Raw genomic sequence first — 19,257 nt, 5'->3', positions numbered from 1 at the left:
TGCTTTAAAAAAATAATAATAATATAGGCCCATTAGGTGCCCTCAAAATACCTCTAGGTCTTTAAGGGTTAAAACAAACAATGTTTCCCAAAACCACAAGGGGTAAATCACACTAAATGTTCAATTTTGAGTGAACTGCAGGTCAAAATTTGACAAAAAGTCACAAAAGACGTACCCAGTGTAGGTCCCCAGACGATGCCTGCTGATCGGTCTGTTGGAGTCTTCGCCATCCTCCTCATGTATTTTGCTGTGAGCATTTCCATTAACCGGCTGGAATGAAAGGTTTCTCCGCATACCTCTGGCCGCATGGTGAACTTTAAAACCCAAACCTTCTGTGCTTACTGACCGGCTCAGTCCACGTCCTGAAGATGAACTCGTCCTGTCATCAAGAGGAATCTCAAACGATATTCCATGAGCTGAAGACCTGAGATGAGGAAAAACAAACATTTATATATCTGAAGCACATACAGAGAGTAAGTGATAGAAATTTAGTAGTAGGTACACACCGTTTCTCTTTAGGCCATGTCCCTACACATCCATCCACATATGACATGGAGGACGACCGCCTGATAACTGCTGAAAGAGAAAGAAATAAGCATTAACTTTACCAAAATATCAATTAAATGTTTACAACAAAATTGTATTAAATGTATTCAAGTGTTGCTGTAAATAAGGGCTATTCAAATTCTATAACTGTTGCGTCCATTTTAAAACATAACATATGAATGTGTCTGAATGTAGAAGAAGCCTACTTGAGCTTTGCACTGATTTTGTTGCGCTTTGAAATGCAACATTTGAAGATGTTTGTAAAAAAAAAAGCCACATTGTACAATACAGTGATGTTATGTAGTTTCAAAATACAACATATTAACATTTTATTGTAGAAAAAGCCAATGTGGGTGTCTTAAGGAGCAAAAATACCACATATGGGCTCTTATATGCTGTTGTGTCATCACTTATACTGCAAGTCATATCTCTCTGGCCCTTCATTTGGGATGCTTTTCATGAACTGGCCCCCATGATAAACTAATTAAATAGCCCTGCTGTAAATAAAACCAACTACTAGAGTCATGCTTTAGCAGTTGAGCTACAAGATACACACAAAAATCAACAAAGAGGCCTGCTTGAAAGATAAAATAATGTCTCAAATAATGATTTTCAGAAGTCTTACCTGAGCTATCATTGTTAGGTTGCGACCTAAGAGAGAAAAGAAATTTGAATATAAAACCAGATTTAAAACTCACAATCATTTTCTTTCTGCAAAGCTCACACTAAAGACAAACCTAGATTGCTCAGGACTGCCTGGTCTGTGGATTAGGTTCTGTTTGGTTATGGGAGCCATTTTATTGGACTGGGATGAGTCAGAAGCTATAAAAGAAAAAGAAAAGATATAAACAAACTATAGGTCAATAAATTGCATGACGTACATAAACATGTCACAATATCTATTTTTTGTTGCATGATATATTGCGCCAAAATACAGTATATCGCAATTAACAATATTATTGTCATTTTAAGGCCATTTTATGCCACTCATTATATACGTAATGCCAGAATGACAATACAATATCACTCTGATGCAAGTACACTCTTACAAAAAAAACACATAATATTTTATTCTTAAGAATTTAGCATTTTAACAATTGAATAATTAGGCGTTGGAATCAGAATGTGAAAATGCATTCTAAATAACCAATATTAAATATTAACTAAAAAAGTGCAAGGAAAAAAGTAACAACGCCACCGTCAATAGATAGAGATGTTGCTAGAATTAGTGCGATATATATTGCATCACCAAAAATGATTAGGGTCATGTCCATGTGTTGTGCAATAAGTCGATATATTGATTAATGTGACAGGCCTACTGTACATGTACAGTAAGCATGAAGTCACCCAATGTGAGTGACATTACCTTTGGTATTAACAGTGCGGGGCTGAACAAAAGACGGTTTTACAACTTCACACCACCAGAACAGCTCTGCCATAAACACAAGGTAGTTGCTCTGAAAACACACACATTAAAATAAGTAATTAGATAATTATACAGAACCATACAAACCATACAGAGAAGATCAAGCAGATTCTTATAGAGTTCCCAGTCTTTCATAAACAGCCAATTCAAGGATTTTCAAGGACTTTTTAAAGCACTGTTAAATTCAAATCAAGCACCATTGTAATTCACACCTCCAGCAAATGTAGCACCATGAAAGTACTTAACAATTCACTCACACTTACCATTTACATCATGTGTCATTTTCAAAAAAATAAGACCATTTTAAACCATCATGTTCACAGAAACTCAAAACTGTCAGATTCAAATGCTGTTCCTTAAAAATATTTATAAAACTTGCATTATTTGTCACAGTTCTTGCAGAAAGTTTTAAAGTACTTTCAAGGAGCATGGGAACCCTGCTCTTAAATCAAGACATTTTTACACAATCTCTTATTTAAAAAAAAAAAAATAAGTAAAATGTGGGTGATTTTCTGCTCTTGTAATGCTGCTCTGCAACCGCAAGGTGTCAGTGTTCTATTATAGCCTGTAACGGAGTCCTGAATATTATTTAATACAGCAATGTTGCACACTACACACTGTACATGTAATTTATACTGCATAATGGAATAGTTCACCTCAAACTTTAAATTCTGTCATCATTTACCCATCCTTGTTCATAACCTTCATGAATTAATTTTTTTCTGCACAAAACACATACACACAAAAAAAGATATTTGTTAGAATATAATGGCAGCTGGCACCTATTGACTTTCATAGTAGGGAAAAAAATACTACGGAAGTCAGTGGGTACCAGCTACTATACAAACAGCATGTTCTTTTGTGTTCAGCACAAACTCATAAAGCTTTGAAACTACACAAAGGTGTGTTAATAGTGAGCTCATTTTCATTTTTTGGGTGAACTATCCCTTTAAGTAATAGTAAGGAGGGTCATGTGATCTAAATAGGGCAGCAGTGAAGCCTAGATTATGATCACCATATAGGGGCCACAACATGAAAAGTCACGTTCTGTTGTGACAAGCATATGTTTACTACTGAAATTGAAATTACTATTGGAATTCTGTAATGACAGAGCAAAATAAGCGTTTACCCTAATACAGAGCGGTTATTGAAAGCAACAGTGCAGCAGCCATGAAAAGAGTCTCTTACAGTACATTAGAGGGTGTTCTGACCCAAAAAAAGATAAACAAAGCAACTGGGACAGCCTGACACGAACAGAACAGACCAAGCACTCTCTGCTCAGTTATTCAGTCCTGACACCTTTATTCCGCCATAGTTGGTTAAACTCTGAAAAAGAACTCATTTAGAGCAATCACAACATTTAAAGCCTGACTGATAAAGAACTCTGTATTAGCTTTGTGTTATGCTGAGAACATGTGATTGGTTGAAAGTTTTAAACATGGTTTACATAACAGACCAAACATTCATGAACCCCAGTTTGGAAAAATGTAACACAATTCTTAAAAAAGTATGTTTTGAAGTGTGAGGTAACGGCTGCGCATGGACTGTATTTATCTTGACGAACTGCTTAGCCAATATAACTGTCTGAGGCGATCCACTTGGCAGAGCTTAAACACAAGCACACACACACAAACCATGACTGAGTCTATCCAAACGTTCAGATTTAAAACACGCACTGCTCGTCTTTTCCTTCCTGCATCAGCCTTGCTGAAGTTCCCTCTAATTCTCCAGTAATCACTCATTCATATTAGAGTCAAAAAAAAAAAAAAAGGAAAAGCAGTGGAAAATTACCAGAGAAAGGGCCCACGGTCTGTATCCTGGAAACCATGTAAGATTGCAACAATAAACAAAATGAGAAACACATCCTACTTAATGTGTTGAAATGTCTGAGAACTAGTTAGTGAGCTTTGAAAACTCTGCTTCTATCTATCTATCTATCTATCTATCTATCTATCTATCTATCTATCTATCTATCTATCTATCTATCTATCTATCTATCTGTCTGTCTGTCTGTCTGTCTGTCTGTCTGTCTGTCTGTCTGTCTGTCTGTCTGTCTGTCTTTCAGTCCGTCCATCCATCCATTCATCCATTCATCTATCCATCCATCTTGACTTTATATTATAGGTTAACAAGCAAATAAACCAAAATACCAAATAAAGTGGCCGGTGAGTATATACCATAGGAATTTAGGATCTTAGGCATGTAGACATAATCAAGTTGTTTGGCTGCTGTTCAAACTGAGTGTTAGAATGGGGAAGAAAGGTAATTTAAGTGGCTTTGAACGTGGCAAGGTTGTTGGTGCCAGACGGGCTGGTCTGAGTATTTCAGAAACTGCAGATCTACTGGAATTTTCATGCACAACCATTTCTAGGTTTTACAGAGAATGGTACAGAGAAAATATTCAGTGAGCAGCAGTTCTGTGGGCGCAAATGCCTTGTTAATGTCAAAGGTCAGAGGAGAATGGCCAGACTGGTTCCAGCTGAAAGGCAACGGCAACTCATATAGCCACTCGTTACACCCGAGGTATGCAGAAGAGCATCTCTGAACACACAACACGTCCATCCTTGAGGCAGATGGGCTACAGCAGCAGAAGAACACACCGGTTGCCACTCCTGTCAGCTAAGAACAGGAAACTGAGGCTACGATTCGTTGCCTGGTCTGATGACTCTCAATTTCTGCTGCAACTTTCAGATGGTAGGGTCAGAATTAAGCGTCAACAACATGAAAGCATGGATCCATCCTGCTTTGTATCAATGGTTCAGGCTGGTGGTGATGGTGTAATGGTGTGGGGATATTTTCTTAGCACACCTTGGGCCCATTAGTACTAAATGAGCATTATGTGAACACCACAGCCTACCTGTATAGTTGCTTCTGATCTTCTTCTGATGGCTACTTCCAGCAGGATAATGCACCATGTCATAAAGCACAAATCATCTCAGGCTGGTTTCTTGAACATGACAATAAGTTAATTCATTCATTCATTAATTTTCTTGTCGGCTTAGTCTCTTTATTAATCCGGGGTCGCCACAGCTGAATGAACCGCCAACTTATCCAGCAAGTTTTTACACAGCGGATGCCATGCCCTTCCAGCCACAACCCATCTCTGGGAAACATCCACACACACCATCACACAAACACGGATACACTACGGACAATTTAGCCTACCCAATTCACCTGTACCGCATGTCTTTGGACTGTGGGAGAATCCGGACCACCCTGAGGAAACCCTAGCGAAGGCAGGGAGAACATGCAAACTCCACACAGAAACGCCAACTGACCCAGCGACCTTCTTGCTGTGAGGCGACAGCACTACCTACTGCGCCACTGCGTCACCGACAATGAGTTCACGGTACTCAAATGGCCTCCCCAGTCACCAGACCTCAATCCAATAGAGCTCCTTTGGGATGTAGTGGAATAGGAGATTCACAATATGGATGTGCAGCTGACAAATCTGCAGCAACTGCATGATGCTATCATGTCAACATAGACCAAAATCTCTGAGCAATATTTCCAGTACCTTGTTGAATCTATGCCACAAATGATTAAGACAATTCTGAAAGGAAAAGGGGGTCCAACGGGGAACTAGTAAGGTCTACCTAATAAAGTGGCTGGTGAGTGTGTGAAATTTATTTAGTTAAAACATTCAGTTATTCACAATATTAAACTTCTACTATATTTCTTACCAAATACATAGCATTATAGTATTGGTTATATACTTCTTTTATATATATATATATATATATATATATATATATATATATATATATATATATATATATATATATATATATATATATATATATATATATATATAAACATCAGTGTAATAGCTCCTCACTTTCCTAATAGTCTGCATTCTAACTCAACATTACTTAAGTAGATTATCTCATTTATTTAAGAAAGCATCAGAAGCTAAATCGTACCAGAAAAAAAATAGCCAATTTTCCACTTATTAATCAACTTAATTCAACAATTTCAGAAATAAAATCAGCACATCAACTATATTTCTAACTTATCTTCAAAGTAAATGTCATGCAACACTCGCCATAATGACTACTGCATAGGACTGCACAGATCTCCTCTATAAGCCATGCACCTAGATTCCTGCAAATTGTGCCGGACGAGAGATTTAATTTAGAATTTTTAGTTTGAGGTTGTTCATATGCAAACACATAATGAATAATTACTAAGTAAGAAAAACAAATGCATGAAATTTAAAAACCGCCACAGTATCATATCATAGCATCTCAAGATATCGTTTATTGTTGAAGTCAGAAATATTAACCCTCCTGAATTATTAGCCCCCTATCATTGTATTTGACTTTGTATTTGTAAGTCATTGTATAACAGTGTTTTTTTCCATAGGCAATCAGGAAAAAATATTGCTTAAGAGGGCTAATAATATTGTCCTTAAAATGGTGTTAAAAAATTAATAACTACTTTCATTCTAGCTGAAATAAAACAAACAAGACTTTCTCCAGAAGAAAAAATATGTGAACATTTTTTTTGCTCTGTTAACATCACTTGGGAAATATTTGGAAAAATAAAAAATCACAGGAGGGCGAATAATTTTAACTTCAACTGATCAGATTTAAATCCATCAATCCTTATTTCAGTAAAAACGAGCAAGCGTGATATGTCAGAATTACCTTGATAGTGCTGGAGGCGTAGAGCATGTCCTCCAGGGTGAAGTGACAGCAGTTGTTGAAGTTTTCTCTGCAGAACTCCTGGATCAGCTGGAGATTGTACAGGCTGTCAGCCAATGACATCGTTTCTTTGATGCAGATATCTGGACGGGGAGGAAACAAATACATGACAGCCAATGATGTTATGAACTGATCTCAGGGGGCGGAGACAGAGCAAAAGCAGAAGCCAATAGAGTGTGTAAAGGGGGCGGAAACAAAACGTGTGATGTAATTTGTGCAGAATCCTAAAAGAGTCACGGGGTGGGGATGTGTTTATGTTTGAATAACTGCTCCTCTGTTCTCTCTCGAATGCACTCCTACTCGCTCCGTCTGTTGTATTCACTCATTTCTTCTTCCTCCCTCATATACAGACATTTGTTTTAATAAACTATTGATTTTATTCAGAAAGGAGAAAGTTTAGCAAGTTACAAAAACAGCTAACATTAGAAAATGTTGGTCACACTTTCACTGGTTAATGTACATGAACTAAGTATGAACAATACTTGTACAGCATTTATTAATCATTGACTTATGTATTATTAAAATACTAATTCATGCTTGTTAACATTAGCTAATGCTCTGTGAGTAAACATGAACTAACAATGAACAAGCATGAATAAATACTGTAATAAATGAATCGTTCATGTTAGTAAATATATTAAATAACATTAACCAATACAACCTAATGGTAAAGTGTTACAAGTTTCCTATTCAAAATAACTATCATTTTTATTATGGTTTTCTATTCCAAATAAATAAATAAATAAAATAACTCATTTTTACATCTTTCTATTTATTATTAAAGAATCATGAAAATATTTTGAAACTTTGATAATAATAAGAAATGTATGATAAAAATAATAAATGGTTCTTAAACGCCAGTTTGGTATATTATAACAATTTATAAAAGATCATGTGACACTAAAAACTGAATTAATCAAATGTAGCATTGGCATTCCATTAATAGATCACATTTTAAAATACATTATAATTTAAACACTAAAAATTCTAATAATTATTAGCTGCAGGCTTTGTGAGCATAATAAACATCTTTCAAAACCATAACAAAATGTACAAACACCAAACCTTTGAATTGTAGTACAATTACATCATAATTGTACGATTACCTCTCATTCTCATAGTTTTTAGTCTTTAAATGAAATGTAGTACAAATTATTTACTTTAAATCAAGTTTAAGCTATAAAAAGCCCTGCTATTATAACACCTATTCAAGTTTAAAGAGGGACAGAGGTTCTGTGTCCTTCAGGTGACTTGAAATATCTGAATGCTGTTACTGTGCTGTCATGGGGAACTTTAAAGTGAGTTTAGTGTGTAATGCAGTTTTCTTGATACTGTTTGTGCTGTACGTCTGTTATCTACAGGGCCAGGGGCAGAGTATTTGCCTGAGGGTTTATCTGTGTATGAGCCTTTGATAAATGTTTGTACTCTGGGCCTAAAACATTTTGCCAATCCTGGCATGGCCGGTGATGTAAAACAATTTACCAGCCAATTGCTTTTTTTCTGGGCATTAAAATCTTTTTGTAAAACAAGCAGTTTGTTCTACCTCTACAGAAACTCATTTACAAAGTTTTTTAGTTCATTATTGCTTAACCTTCAAGAAAAAAAAGAATAAAAACAAACTTGTTAATGGATTTGTTAACTTAATTAGACTTCACCTGCTTATAAATGAATAAAAAAAATTGAATAATGGTTGCACAATTACTAAACATTATATAAAATGTTTTTTTTTTATATTTATTAGGGGTTCAGGCACAAAGTATCTTTGTATAAGTTGGCATGGGACATTGGCATATCTCAAAAACATGTCTGCCATTATCTTATTAGGTTTAAGTACCCATTAAACAAGGTTAAAGATGGCCAATTAGAATGCAACTTGGTGGTCATGTTCGGTTCATGGTACTAAAGGACTGTAAGAATTTTCAAATAATATGGCCACTAGGGAATGATTTTAAGTTTTTTTGTTTTAGTGTGTAAATAATTGTGTATTACACAAAGCTTTGCACAGCCACCCAAAATACATAACAATTTGACATAAAACCACTGGTGTCACTCAATCAGTTTTATTTTCATTAAAGATTCATCATTTTGCTAGAAATCTACTTATGCAATTGCAAAGTAGTCCCTGGTTTTATTTAAGAATGTGTTTAAGGACTGTAAAACAAAAAAATGTCTCAGAAAATGTGTAAATCAAATGTAGGTCTGTGCACCTAAGCAATCACACCTGTTCTGTATGTGTCAGTCTGTATTTTAGTGTCTGCTTTCTCACTACATTATGTTTATTTTTCAATATGATGTTTGATCCATAATGTTAGATTAAGTATTTTATAAATGAATTGTTTATAAAGACTAATATTAACTGTAAATACCTGAATGAAAAAGTTTGATTAGTTGGTTAAACACACCAACTCATAATTAATCTGTTGTGTTATCTAATGAATTGTCATCTGTCATGTCTCCATGCTTTCAAGGCATCCTCTGAAAGGAGCTCATTCACTAATGAAGCCATGATACAGAATATGTTCTAGACTATTACGTATATGATTGTAGTTCCTAGTAATATTGGCCTAGAAAATAGTAATTTTTAATTGTCTGTCTGTCTTATTTCCATGATTTAACTACAGAAGGCTTGAGCTTTTAATAGCAAAATTATCTTAACTCTTTTTCGAACGTTTTGAACAAAATGTTAATGGTCAAATCCAATTCAATTCATCATGTTAAGCTGAGCTAAAAGTGACCTTGCCAGAACAAGAAATCGGATAAATGGATTTAAAAATGGTTCAACTCAATGAGCGGTTTACTTTAACACTAGGGTGGATGAAGATGACAAAAATTCAATTCAATTCAATTTGCAGTGAATTGCTTTTTAAATTAGAGTTTCAGATAAAATCAGTTACAATTTAAATTTAATTACAAAAAATAATTATCCCAAAACCCAACAACTATTTCTGTTCTGTCACCACTGCATATGAAAGCCTAATGACTCTCTTTGACTATAAATGTAGTCTCACTATATATATATATATATCCTGCACAATTGATATTCATCACATTACACAGAAGACTTTCTCGCAGCAGTACCTTCCAGTGACACAGCGTCAGGACAGTAGAAATGCAGAAGCAAAGCCAGAGCACAGCCATCTGTGTTGTCCTTCAGGATACTGTCCACCGGGGGGACACAAAGAGCTGGATAAGCTTTAGAGTTGTCCCTTCTGTAACGCCCCTGGGAATCACACACAAAAGTGTTGACATGAAATTGTTAAATTGAGTGTTTATACTTATCTGAGAAAACTGAGTCTGTTAAGTGGACACAAATGTATAGAACTCAAAGTTACTTGTGCTGTCCTTAACATTATGATTGGGATAAGGCCACATTTGTTAAGATAAATATGAGGAAATAAAAAAATAAACAAGGAAAACTAAACAAAATTAACTTGATTTTTAATACTTTAAGACAGTAGGGTCTGACTTTTCTTAGACAAAAAGTCTTGTCACTTATGTACAAAATGTACAGTATAGAATAAATAGTAAAGTCAGGTGCAGTGGTAAAAGAATTAATATTGTGTTATTGTGACTCCCATGAGCTTGGGGGACTGCCTGCATACATCTCTGCAATAACTCAAAGAACTTATTAAAAAAGTCATCTGAAATGTCAGAAAGTGTTCCTGCAGGACTCCTAGAGTTCATCAAGATTCTTTGGATTCATCTTTAAGTCCTCCTCCTTCATCTTACCCCAGAAATGCTCAAAAAAGTTCATGTCTGGTGACTGGGCTGGCCAATCCTAGAGCACCTTGACTTTCCTTGCTATCAGGAATTATGATGTGGAGGCTGAAGTATGAGAAGGAGTGATTTCCTGCTGGAGTTATTGCCCTCTTCTGTAGTTTGTAAAGTTATTGGCAGCGCAAATGTCTTGATCCCTCAGGCTGTTGATGTTGCCATTCACTCTGCAGATCTCTTGCATACCCCTATACTGAATGTAACCCCAAACCATGATTTTCCTTCACCAAACTGAATTGATTTCTATGATAATCTTGGGTCCATGCAGGTTCCAATAGGTCTTCTGCAGTATTGATTATTCCTAGGATGTCAAAATCAATTGTAGGTCATAGATTTTTCTCATATCTGGCACCTAAACTCTGGAACAGCCTTCCTAGCACAGTTCGCGAAGCAGACTTTGTCACTTTAAAACTATACACATCTCTTTATTAGCTAGAATATTTACTTCACAACTATGTGAAAATTAATCTGTTCTCTCTTTCAAAAAAAAACATTATAATGAAGTACAATTTGTTAGGATTAACAATTTGTAGAAGATTTGGGTGATCTTAACTTTATGCGTGAGTGACAATGGTCATGAATAATTCACACCTGAGACAAAAGACACTCCCCTGCTCACTCATCAAGGGCATTGAAAGGAATTTCCATCTGCAAAAGCTAGCCCAAAATTTATGCTTGTATGACCATGTATATATAAGTACACCCCTTACAAATCTTTTAAATTCATTATTGTAATAGGAAGCTATACAATATTATATTTGTGCATTTACATTAGATTAGTCAGTCAGTCATGGTATAAAATGTGTTTGCAAACTGTTAAAATAAAAACTCTCTTGTGCATTAATCCAGCGTTTAATAATAATTTCAGTGTGTCAGAGTCATTCAGAAATTATTATTTAATACTGAAGCAGCGTAATGACAAAAGCTTTAGACATAAGAATATTTAAATCAATAAAATATTTGAAGATCTTTTACACACACACACACACACACACACACACACACACACACACACACACACACACATATATATATATATATATTAGGGCTGTAACGATACACCAAACCCACGATTCGATTTGTATCACGATTTTTTTTTTCGTGTGGGGTGGGGAAAAAAAGATTTTTAAAACTATTTTTTATTAAATAAAATTATATCATTTTTGTTTTCTTTGTAACAAAATACTTTTGAAAAACCAAACAGAACTAAACTCCATAGTGTAGATGGTTCAAGCATGTTAAAAATTATTTTTCAATCAAGTTCTCTTACATAGAAAAAGTAAATTATGTAATGGCTACTAGGGATGCTCATTTCGGTTAATTTTGCTAATAGACAACCACCGCTAATTAATCGGTTATTAACGGTTAACTGGTCAGATTACTATTAATTTTATATTAAACAAATTGACGTGTCTATTTTGTGTCTGACACATTAAATATTGCATTTTAAAATACTGATTTATTTTTAAATGCTAGCATATTAATAACAGAACAGAACAACAGAACATCTTCACGCACCTGCAGTGTTTAGCACAGAAGAGCAGAATAATCTAAATAAAATGAATAAAATAAATAGGACTGCCCTAAATTATTTTCATTTAAATAATTAATTTATATTACAAAACGAAAATACTGACTTATTCTTTTTAATAACCGGCATGGGCTGTTTTTTTCCAATCATGTTTTTTCTTCCGTCAAATAAAAATAGCACACTTCCTCAAATTGCCGCTCCACGGAAAAAATATGCATTTATTTAATGCCCCGCTGTTATTATTATAATCACAAAACCTTTTACATTTTAATACAAATCATTATTTCAAAGAATATGTCCTGATGGTTTCCTCTCTCTCCCTCGCGGTTCAAGTGCGCGTGCTGCGTGATGAAAAGACAACAACAACGCGCTCATATGTAGACTTTTTGTAAACAGTTTTGTTGTTTAAATATGCTATTGCATTAATGTGCATACATGCTTTATAAGCCAAAAACAAGGCGCATCTCACTGCCTTTATGTTGACAAGGAAAAAAAAAGAGAAGAAGCGCGGTCCTCTTATGAAACGACTGAATCAGCTGGGTATCGATTGTGCATAAGTGTTGCTGTCTGTGTTGTTACAATTGTAATATTTAATAACATTGTGATATACAGGATTTGTACATTCATACAGCTCTGGATAACTTAAAACAGCAATTAGACCTTCAGAGTGGCATTATGCGTCCTGAAGTAAAGCAAAACGGCTATAAACTCCAGCAAGATAAAGTGATTATATACAGTCATATACCTTTATCTATAAATAAAGTATAACTATAGAGACTGTGTTCATCTTAACTGAAAGCTTCGTCCTGTTTCCTGGCCTCACACATCGCGCACCTGTCAGTCAGCACGTAACGTTAACTCTCAAAGGTTCAAACAGAAAGCGCACAGCAAGGTTACAGAAAAGTTTCCTCTGCAGAGGAGTCGGGGCATCTGGTGAACGCCCATCCCTCTCTGCGCAGCCACATTAACAACAATGCTTTGACAGCACTGGCAATGTTTCTGCCGTTGTCTGTTGTCAAGAGGGGTTAAGTTGGTTTTGTTTTTGATATTCCTGACACATTCAGACAGTCCCTTACTAAGAGCTCTGTGCGAGCTTTTCCGGTTAAACGCTAATTGCGAGGGCTTAAACGGAGCAGTGCTCGTAATGTCAAGCGGAAAAAAGTGTTTCCTCACGTTCTTCTTCAACGAGCTCAACTTTTGCAGGCACGCGTGACGATTTCGATTTTATATCGTGTATCGTTACAGCCCTTTTATATATATATATATATATATATATATATATATATATATATATATATATATATATATATGCAGGGCTCGAAATTAACTTTTTTACTTGGTAGCACCGGTGCTCCCAACTTCAAAAATTTAGGAGCACCAGAAAAAATTCAGGAGCACCCACCAAAAATGGATGAGCACCGCTGTAAATTGTATTTTAAGGAACTAATTGTATTTTAAAACAACATCAATTAGGACTAACAAAAACCTGAAAGATCTAACTAATGCTGAGATGACATTGATATTTGTGTGCAATAATTCCAAAATGTGTATGTCTAATAATTATAGAATATTAATGATGATGAAAATGACAATAATAGTAACAATGAATTGCATTTCTCATCATCATGCTGCCTTGAATGTGCTTGAATGTAAGTTATCTGCTATAAAAAGTGTGTTACTTTATAAAAAATAAATGTATAGTTTGCATCAAACAAAAATGAAGCATTGCAGTAAGAAATATTTATTTTGTACTGCTAAACAGCATATATATGCATGTCAGTTTAATAAATAATATTTCTGCTACAAAACAAACAAAAGATTATAATAAATAATTAAATTTAAGGCTGAAAGCTGCAAAGCAGTCATCAGTAACTAAATAAAAAAAAAATTATACACCTCAAGAAAGAATAGGCAAAACAAAGTAAGTAAAGTCTCACTTCTATCACTCTTTAAAAGTTTTGGTTTCAGTTTGTGTCAATTTAAATGTTCCGTCTGAGCTGATTTTCATTTTTCTGTGTATGTGGAAAAGCAGGCGAGTCAGCCGACCCAATTTATGAGCAGGTTGAGCACCGGCGCAATACCGCTGTTTGTTATGAGACGTAGTTTCAGTGTAAACTTAGTAAAGGCGAGCTTCTTTGGCGACAATATGTACAGTATTAGATTAGAATTTTAGCGGACATTTGCGCTGAACACGCAGTGAATGCAACGCATCGAGATTCGGGCACCTTTTCCGAAAAGTATGTACTCGATTTATCTCAGCTGGCGGATCAATATTCAGCACGTGTCATGATCGCTCTCATCTGCGCCTCAACTTTAGGTGGGGTTTGCACTTTGCAAACCTGTGTGCTTTAAGTTTTCACTCTTTAGCCGTTTGCATTTCCCGTGGCCATAAAAGCTCCCTCCCTGTCATCTAACAGCGGAAAGCCTTGAGTGATTGACAGCTAATATGAACCAATATAGCGGCAGGGAAGAGCGATTCAGCACGTTTAAAAAAAAAATCAAAACAGGTCGCACTAATGCGCCCAAATATATTATGAGGTCGCATCGATTAATTTTCGGGCCCATATGCGACCAAAATGGTCGCAATTTCGAGCCCTGTATATGTGTGTGTGTATGTATATTTCTGTATGTATGTATATATATATCAGCTTGGCGCAAGAGTCGTTTTGAGGCGTTGCGCTACGCTGTTTAAATAGCAAATGCATTAGCGCTCATATGTGCGTCCATAGGCGTTCTGGTCTAAAAAGGAAGGCGTTCTGAGGCGCACCGCTGGCGCGTTGCTATTTTGAGAAACTATAATAGATTTTTCATTAGACCAAAACTAACCCGGTCTAAACTCCGGCGCAGAGTTGCGCCTCGCTTACACACTGCTTAATATGCACAAGAGAGCAATAGGCAAATATCTTTACATATGAAAAAATTAAAATATTAAGGATATATATAGGATATAATAAGAATAGATATAGAATATAAATATAAAGGGTTAAAATATTACAAAACATTATTTTCTAGCCTACATAAATAAAATTTTAAAAAATTATGTTTTCTTCATCTCGGGAGGCTTTTTCAGTTCATTCATAACAATTTGCTTTTGTATAATGTTATTATTATTAGCAGTGTTATTTATTATGTCCATATTTATATTTGTTTTATTTAAAAAGGTTAGATTTGTCCACCTGCAGGTTTTAGATCATATGGGGCACAGCATGTGTTTTAGGATATAACTCTTTCACTAACTTTTTGAGCACACTTCGTTATTGTTGTTCATTTATTCGTTTGCTGGAAATTAGAACTGAATTTAGAAATAGTTTTGAAACAAATATTTGCGCTAACAAACGAAATTAATTATTTATAGACTAATTGATGTCTGTGCATAAAGGTTTCCCTATCCAAGAGTGAAAGTGAAAGTAGTTCCATTATCCCTTATTCTCACGCAGTAGATGCTCTGTTTAACAGTTTTCTGTTAAAAAAAAAACTGTTAACTGTTTGCTAGTGAAATGCTCAGATTTTCCTCTTAGACTTACTTTGCGTCCTGTAAATAGCAAATGTGCTTGGCGCGACGCAGCTGGGTCTTAAAGGGAATGGGAGATGAGACTCTAATTGGTTTATTCTCAAAACACACCTATAACTCATTAAGAAAATAAACTCAACCCTTTTAGAACATGGCGCAAAGCGGATTTTCCCATCCTTAAATTAGCAAAAATGCACTCTGACATGCCCTGAAAGCGTTTGCGCCCTGCGCATGGACCGTCAAAATAGAGCCCTAAATATGTTCTTATGCATTAGTCACTCCAAACCACTTGCAGTTTACTCAAGGCATTGTGCTGAGAATATAAAAACCACATACTATGTAACTTTACCTAAGCATGCATACATTAATGTGCATATTGAAATGTATAGGGATTTATATTAATGTAGTTCATGACTGGGTTCTGTGTTTTATATATTTCATATTTATATATAATCTTATTTTGTAAATAATTTATGTTCTTAATTCCTGGTCGTTAATTGTTTTGTTTGTTTTATTTATTTTACTGTCTGTTTACAGCAATGTTGTAGCACCTTTTCGCCTAAAACAAATTTCCTCTAGGGGACAGAAAGTTTATCCTATCCTATCCTATCGGAGTAGAATACAAAAACCAGTTCAGCAAGTTTTGGCCTTTTCATGTCATTGTTCTTCAGAAGAACAAACAACAGATGGTTATTCCTTGATCACCGTTTCCATTCCTGCTGTTAATTGATGAGTCTAAACAAAATGACTAGGCTTAAAGTAACAGTTTAACTGACTGCAGCATTTGTTCACATTAAAAATTAATTTCCATAATTTCCTCATTTTCATTCAATCATTCATTCATTTTCTTGTCAGCTTAGTCCCTTTATTAATCTGGGTTCGCTACAGCGAAATGAACCACCAACTTATCCAGCACGTTTTTACGCAGTGGATGCCCTTCCAGCCGCAACCCATTTTTGGGAAACATCCACACACACTCATACACTACGGACAATTGAGCCATCCCAAGTCACCTGTACCACATGTCTTTGGACTGTGGGGGAAACCGGAGCACCCGGAGGAAACCCACACAAACGCGGGAGAAACATGCAAACTCCACAGAGAAACACCAACTGAGCCGAGGCTCGAACCAGCGACCCAGTGACCTTCTTGCTGTGAGGCGACAGCACTACCTACTGCGCCACTGCTTACCCTTTCCTGATTTTACCGTTGATTATTACAATGTCAAAATATTGAGTATTGCCGGCGCAATAGCCTAGTGGTTAGTGCGCCGACATATAGTGCAGTAGAGGACATTTCCCAACCCTACCCCCCCCCCCCTCTCTCTCTCTCAAGTTCAAGTTGCTTTATTGGCATGACATTCAGTACAGAAGCACTTCAAATATGAAATATATTACAACCATTGAAAAAATAATAATAATACAAATAGGATATAATGAAAATAAGGGTGTCACGATTTTGATTTAAATTTCGATCTCGAAATCGATCGAAATTTATGCTCAATTTCAATTATCGAATCAAAAAATAGAATCGTCGATGCTGCCACGCCCCCATGTCACGTCAGCTTTGCTTGCCAAGCGGGAAAAAACACGCTTGTTGAAGTGCTTGTTGAAGTGCAGATGCAGGAGACCCGTCGACCAAGGGGGTAGGTTTGCGCTTGACATTGGTGGGGACTGGGGATGGGTGAATACAAACCCCCACACCCCACCAAGAATGAATATTGTATATATATCAATTTATTATTTACCTGCTATTAAAATGTATTATTAAGTAATCCTTTCTTCTTACAATTTATTAAGTTAAATTAAATAGTCATGCGCGTAGCCAAGGGGGTCAGGTGGTTTAAAAGACCAAAAGTTGGATTATTATTATTATGTTTGAATTTATCGTATTATTCAAATGGATAAATTTTCACTGAGGAAGGTTGAATGCGCTGGCCAGTTTGTTATTTGCCTAGGCTTCAGTTTTAAATATTTTTTTTAAATCAAGTTTTAACAGATTTCCCAAAGTAAATTATGATAAAAAATTGTATTTTAAAAATAAGTATATTTACATATTTGAAGAGTTCAGATGCAAAAACCTCTAAATGCCATTTAATATTTTCTTGTAAAATGAGCATTTTTCTCCAACTACTGTGTGTGGACTCAGTGATTTTACTTTTATAGTGACAAATACACTTTTTATTGTCTTTAAAGTGAAATAACTGACAATAAATATACGAGGCTGAGAAAAATTATAATTTTACATGGCATTTAGAGGTTTTGGCATCTGAACTCTTCATTTCTTTATTCTAAGAATTTAAAGTCATAATTTCTAATTCGAAGTATTTTTAATATTTATAAAACTGTAATAAAACTTACAGTTTAAATGTGTAAATAAAGCAATTTGATAAAAATGGTAGGAAATAGTTTTGGTACATCAAAAAGTGTACTTATAATAACTATCCAACAAGATTATCCAGCAAAAAATAGTTCTTAATATTTCACTAAAATGTCATATTTATACCTCAGGTGAATAACTGCAAAAAGGTTGAGTTTTTTTAGAAAACAACCTCTCCTTTCAAAAAACTGGCTACAGGCCTGAAAGTGTCATGTTAAAATAATGTTTATTAACTGATAAAGAGAGTTTAATAAAGACTTTCGTTCATTTTTCGTACAAATTAAACATGTCTCGTAGTATTACTAAAAGATGGAGCACAGGCTGTAGTTTTTCTGACAAATTGTTTCACCTGAACTTGGAGATGTTACTCTAAGAGATTAGGAGAACAGGCAGGGTCATACGTTTACATGTAGGTGTTCATTCTGCAGTTAGTTTTCAGGGAATATTGTTCACAGACTATATCAGTCTGCTTTAACATTAGACTGATTGTAAAAGCGGTGAAAAACACAAGCAATAGCAGCATTATTATGATGGACTCATTCAGTAGCGAACTTGAGTTTATGTGACTTACACTTTTCGTTGAAAAAAGCTCTTTATGTCCACCTTTTTTGCTACCTCCATCCTTACTTGTGTGTGTTACACACCTCACACACATCGGGAAATTCCCCCCGCGCAGTTGTTCAATAAAGTCGCCGGTCTGGAAGTATTTTGGATTTCCATTGAGTTATGTTGACAACGTTCGTGTTGTCGACAAAAAAAAAAAAAAAAAAAAAAAAAACACTGTTTGCAAGCTCTGCAATGTACATAGGGTTGAGCCGATAGACGATGGGCGCATCGCGATCTTCCGCCCCGCCCCCGTTGCAAATCTGCTCGCGAAAACACTCTAATACACACTCAGGCCCTGTTTACACTAATAGGTTTTTGTTTTTAAATGGCACTTTAGAACGACAACGATCCACATCCACACTGGCGTGTAGCATTTCTGAGCAGCCCTTCTTCCTTACTACTGCTGAAAATGCACATCACGTGACCACACAGTCATGCGCTCGAGACAGCGGGTTCAAGCAGTCAGCGGGTCAGTAGACTTCTTCAATCTTTTACTTTCACACTAGTAGTCATTTTAGCGAACAATTCAGATACTGTTGGCTGGTTCCCTTTGGTTGTGCACCTTTTTTACCGACGCCATTATAACGACAGAACACTGCCTATTCACGAGTCCCGCAGAAAAAAAGTGATTGACAGGTGGTAGTTATGAGTGTAACTTACCTTTATTCATTTACTGTATGATTTGTTTATGGGTAAAACAAAGACCATGCAGGTCAGGTAGTTTAAACAGTAGGGTACAAATAATTAATTGGTCATTAATTAATTAATTATTCATAAT

General features: G+C 35.5%; 2 protein-coding genes across 14 annotated transcripts in view; both read right to left on the bottom strand.

Moving 5' to 3' along the window:
• klhl24a (kelch-like family member 24a) overlaps positions 1-19,257 on the bottom strand; it is an 802,375-nt gene that overhangs the window by 3,905 nt on the left and 779,213 nt on the right. The gene's annotated exons all lie outside the window — the stretch shown is intronic.
• The window catches only part of camsap2b (calmodulin regulated spectrin-associated protein family, member 2b), a 112,248-nt gene that overhangs the window by 28,014 nt on the left and 64,977 nt on the right, over positions 1-19,257 (bottom strand). For 7 of the 13 annotated variants that reach the window (XR_015478871.1, XR_015478872.1, XR_015478874.1 and 4 more), the window contains exons 5-11: positions 9,757-9,898; positions 6,622-6,761; positions 1,913-2,003; positions 1,284-1,368; positions 1,172-1,197; positions 507-573; positions 176-424 (exon numbers count right to left, since the gene is read on the bottom strand). Coding sequence is in view for 8 of the 13 variants with exons in the window: in XM_087241285.1 (XP_087097411.1) it covers positions 176-424; positions 507-573; positions 1,172-1,197; positions 1,284-1,368; positions 1,913-2,003; positions 6,622-6,761; positions 9,757-9,898 (800 nt within the window). In the remaining 5 variants the exon portion in view is untranslated. Of the gene's footprint in view, positions 1-175; positions 425-506; positions 577-1,171; positions 1,198-1,283; positions 1,369-1,912; positions 2,004-6,621; positions 6,762-9,756; positions 9,899-19,257 lie in introns of all 13 variants that reach the window. The other 6 variants (XR_015478870.1, XR_015478873.1, XM_087241284.1 and 3 more) reach the window with 1 other exon arrangement.

This window comes from Danio rerio, chromosome 2 (genome assembly GCF_052040795.2).
Source record: "Danio rerio strain M-AB ecotype USA chromosome 2, GRCz13ab, whole genome shotgun sequence".
NCBI lineage: Eukaryota > Metazoa > Chordata > Actinopteri > Cypriniformes > Danionidae > Danio > Danio rerio.
Note: the sequence above shows the minus strand (reverse complement) of the source record. Positions and strands in the feature narration are given on the sequence as shown.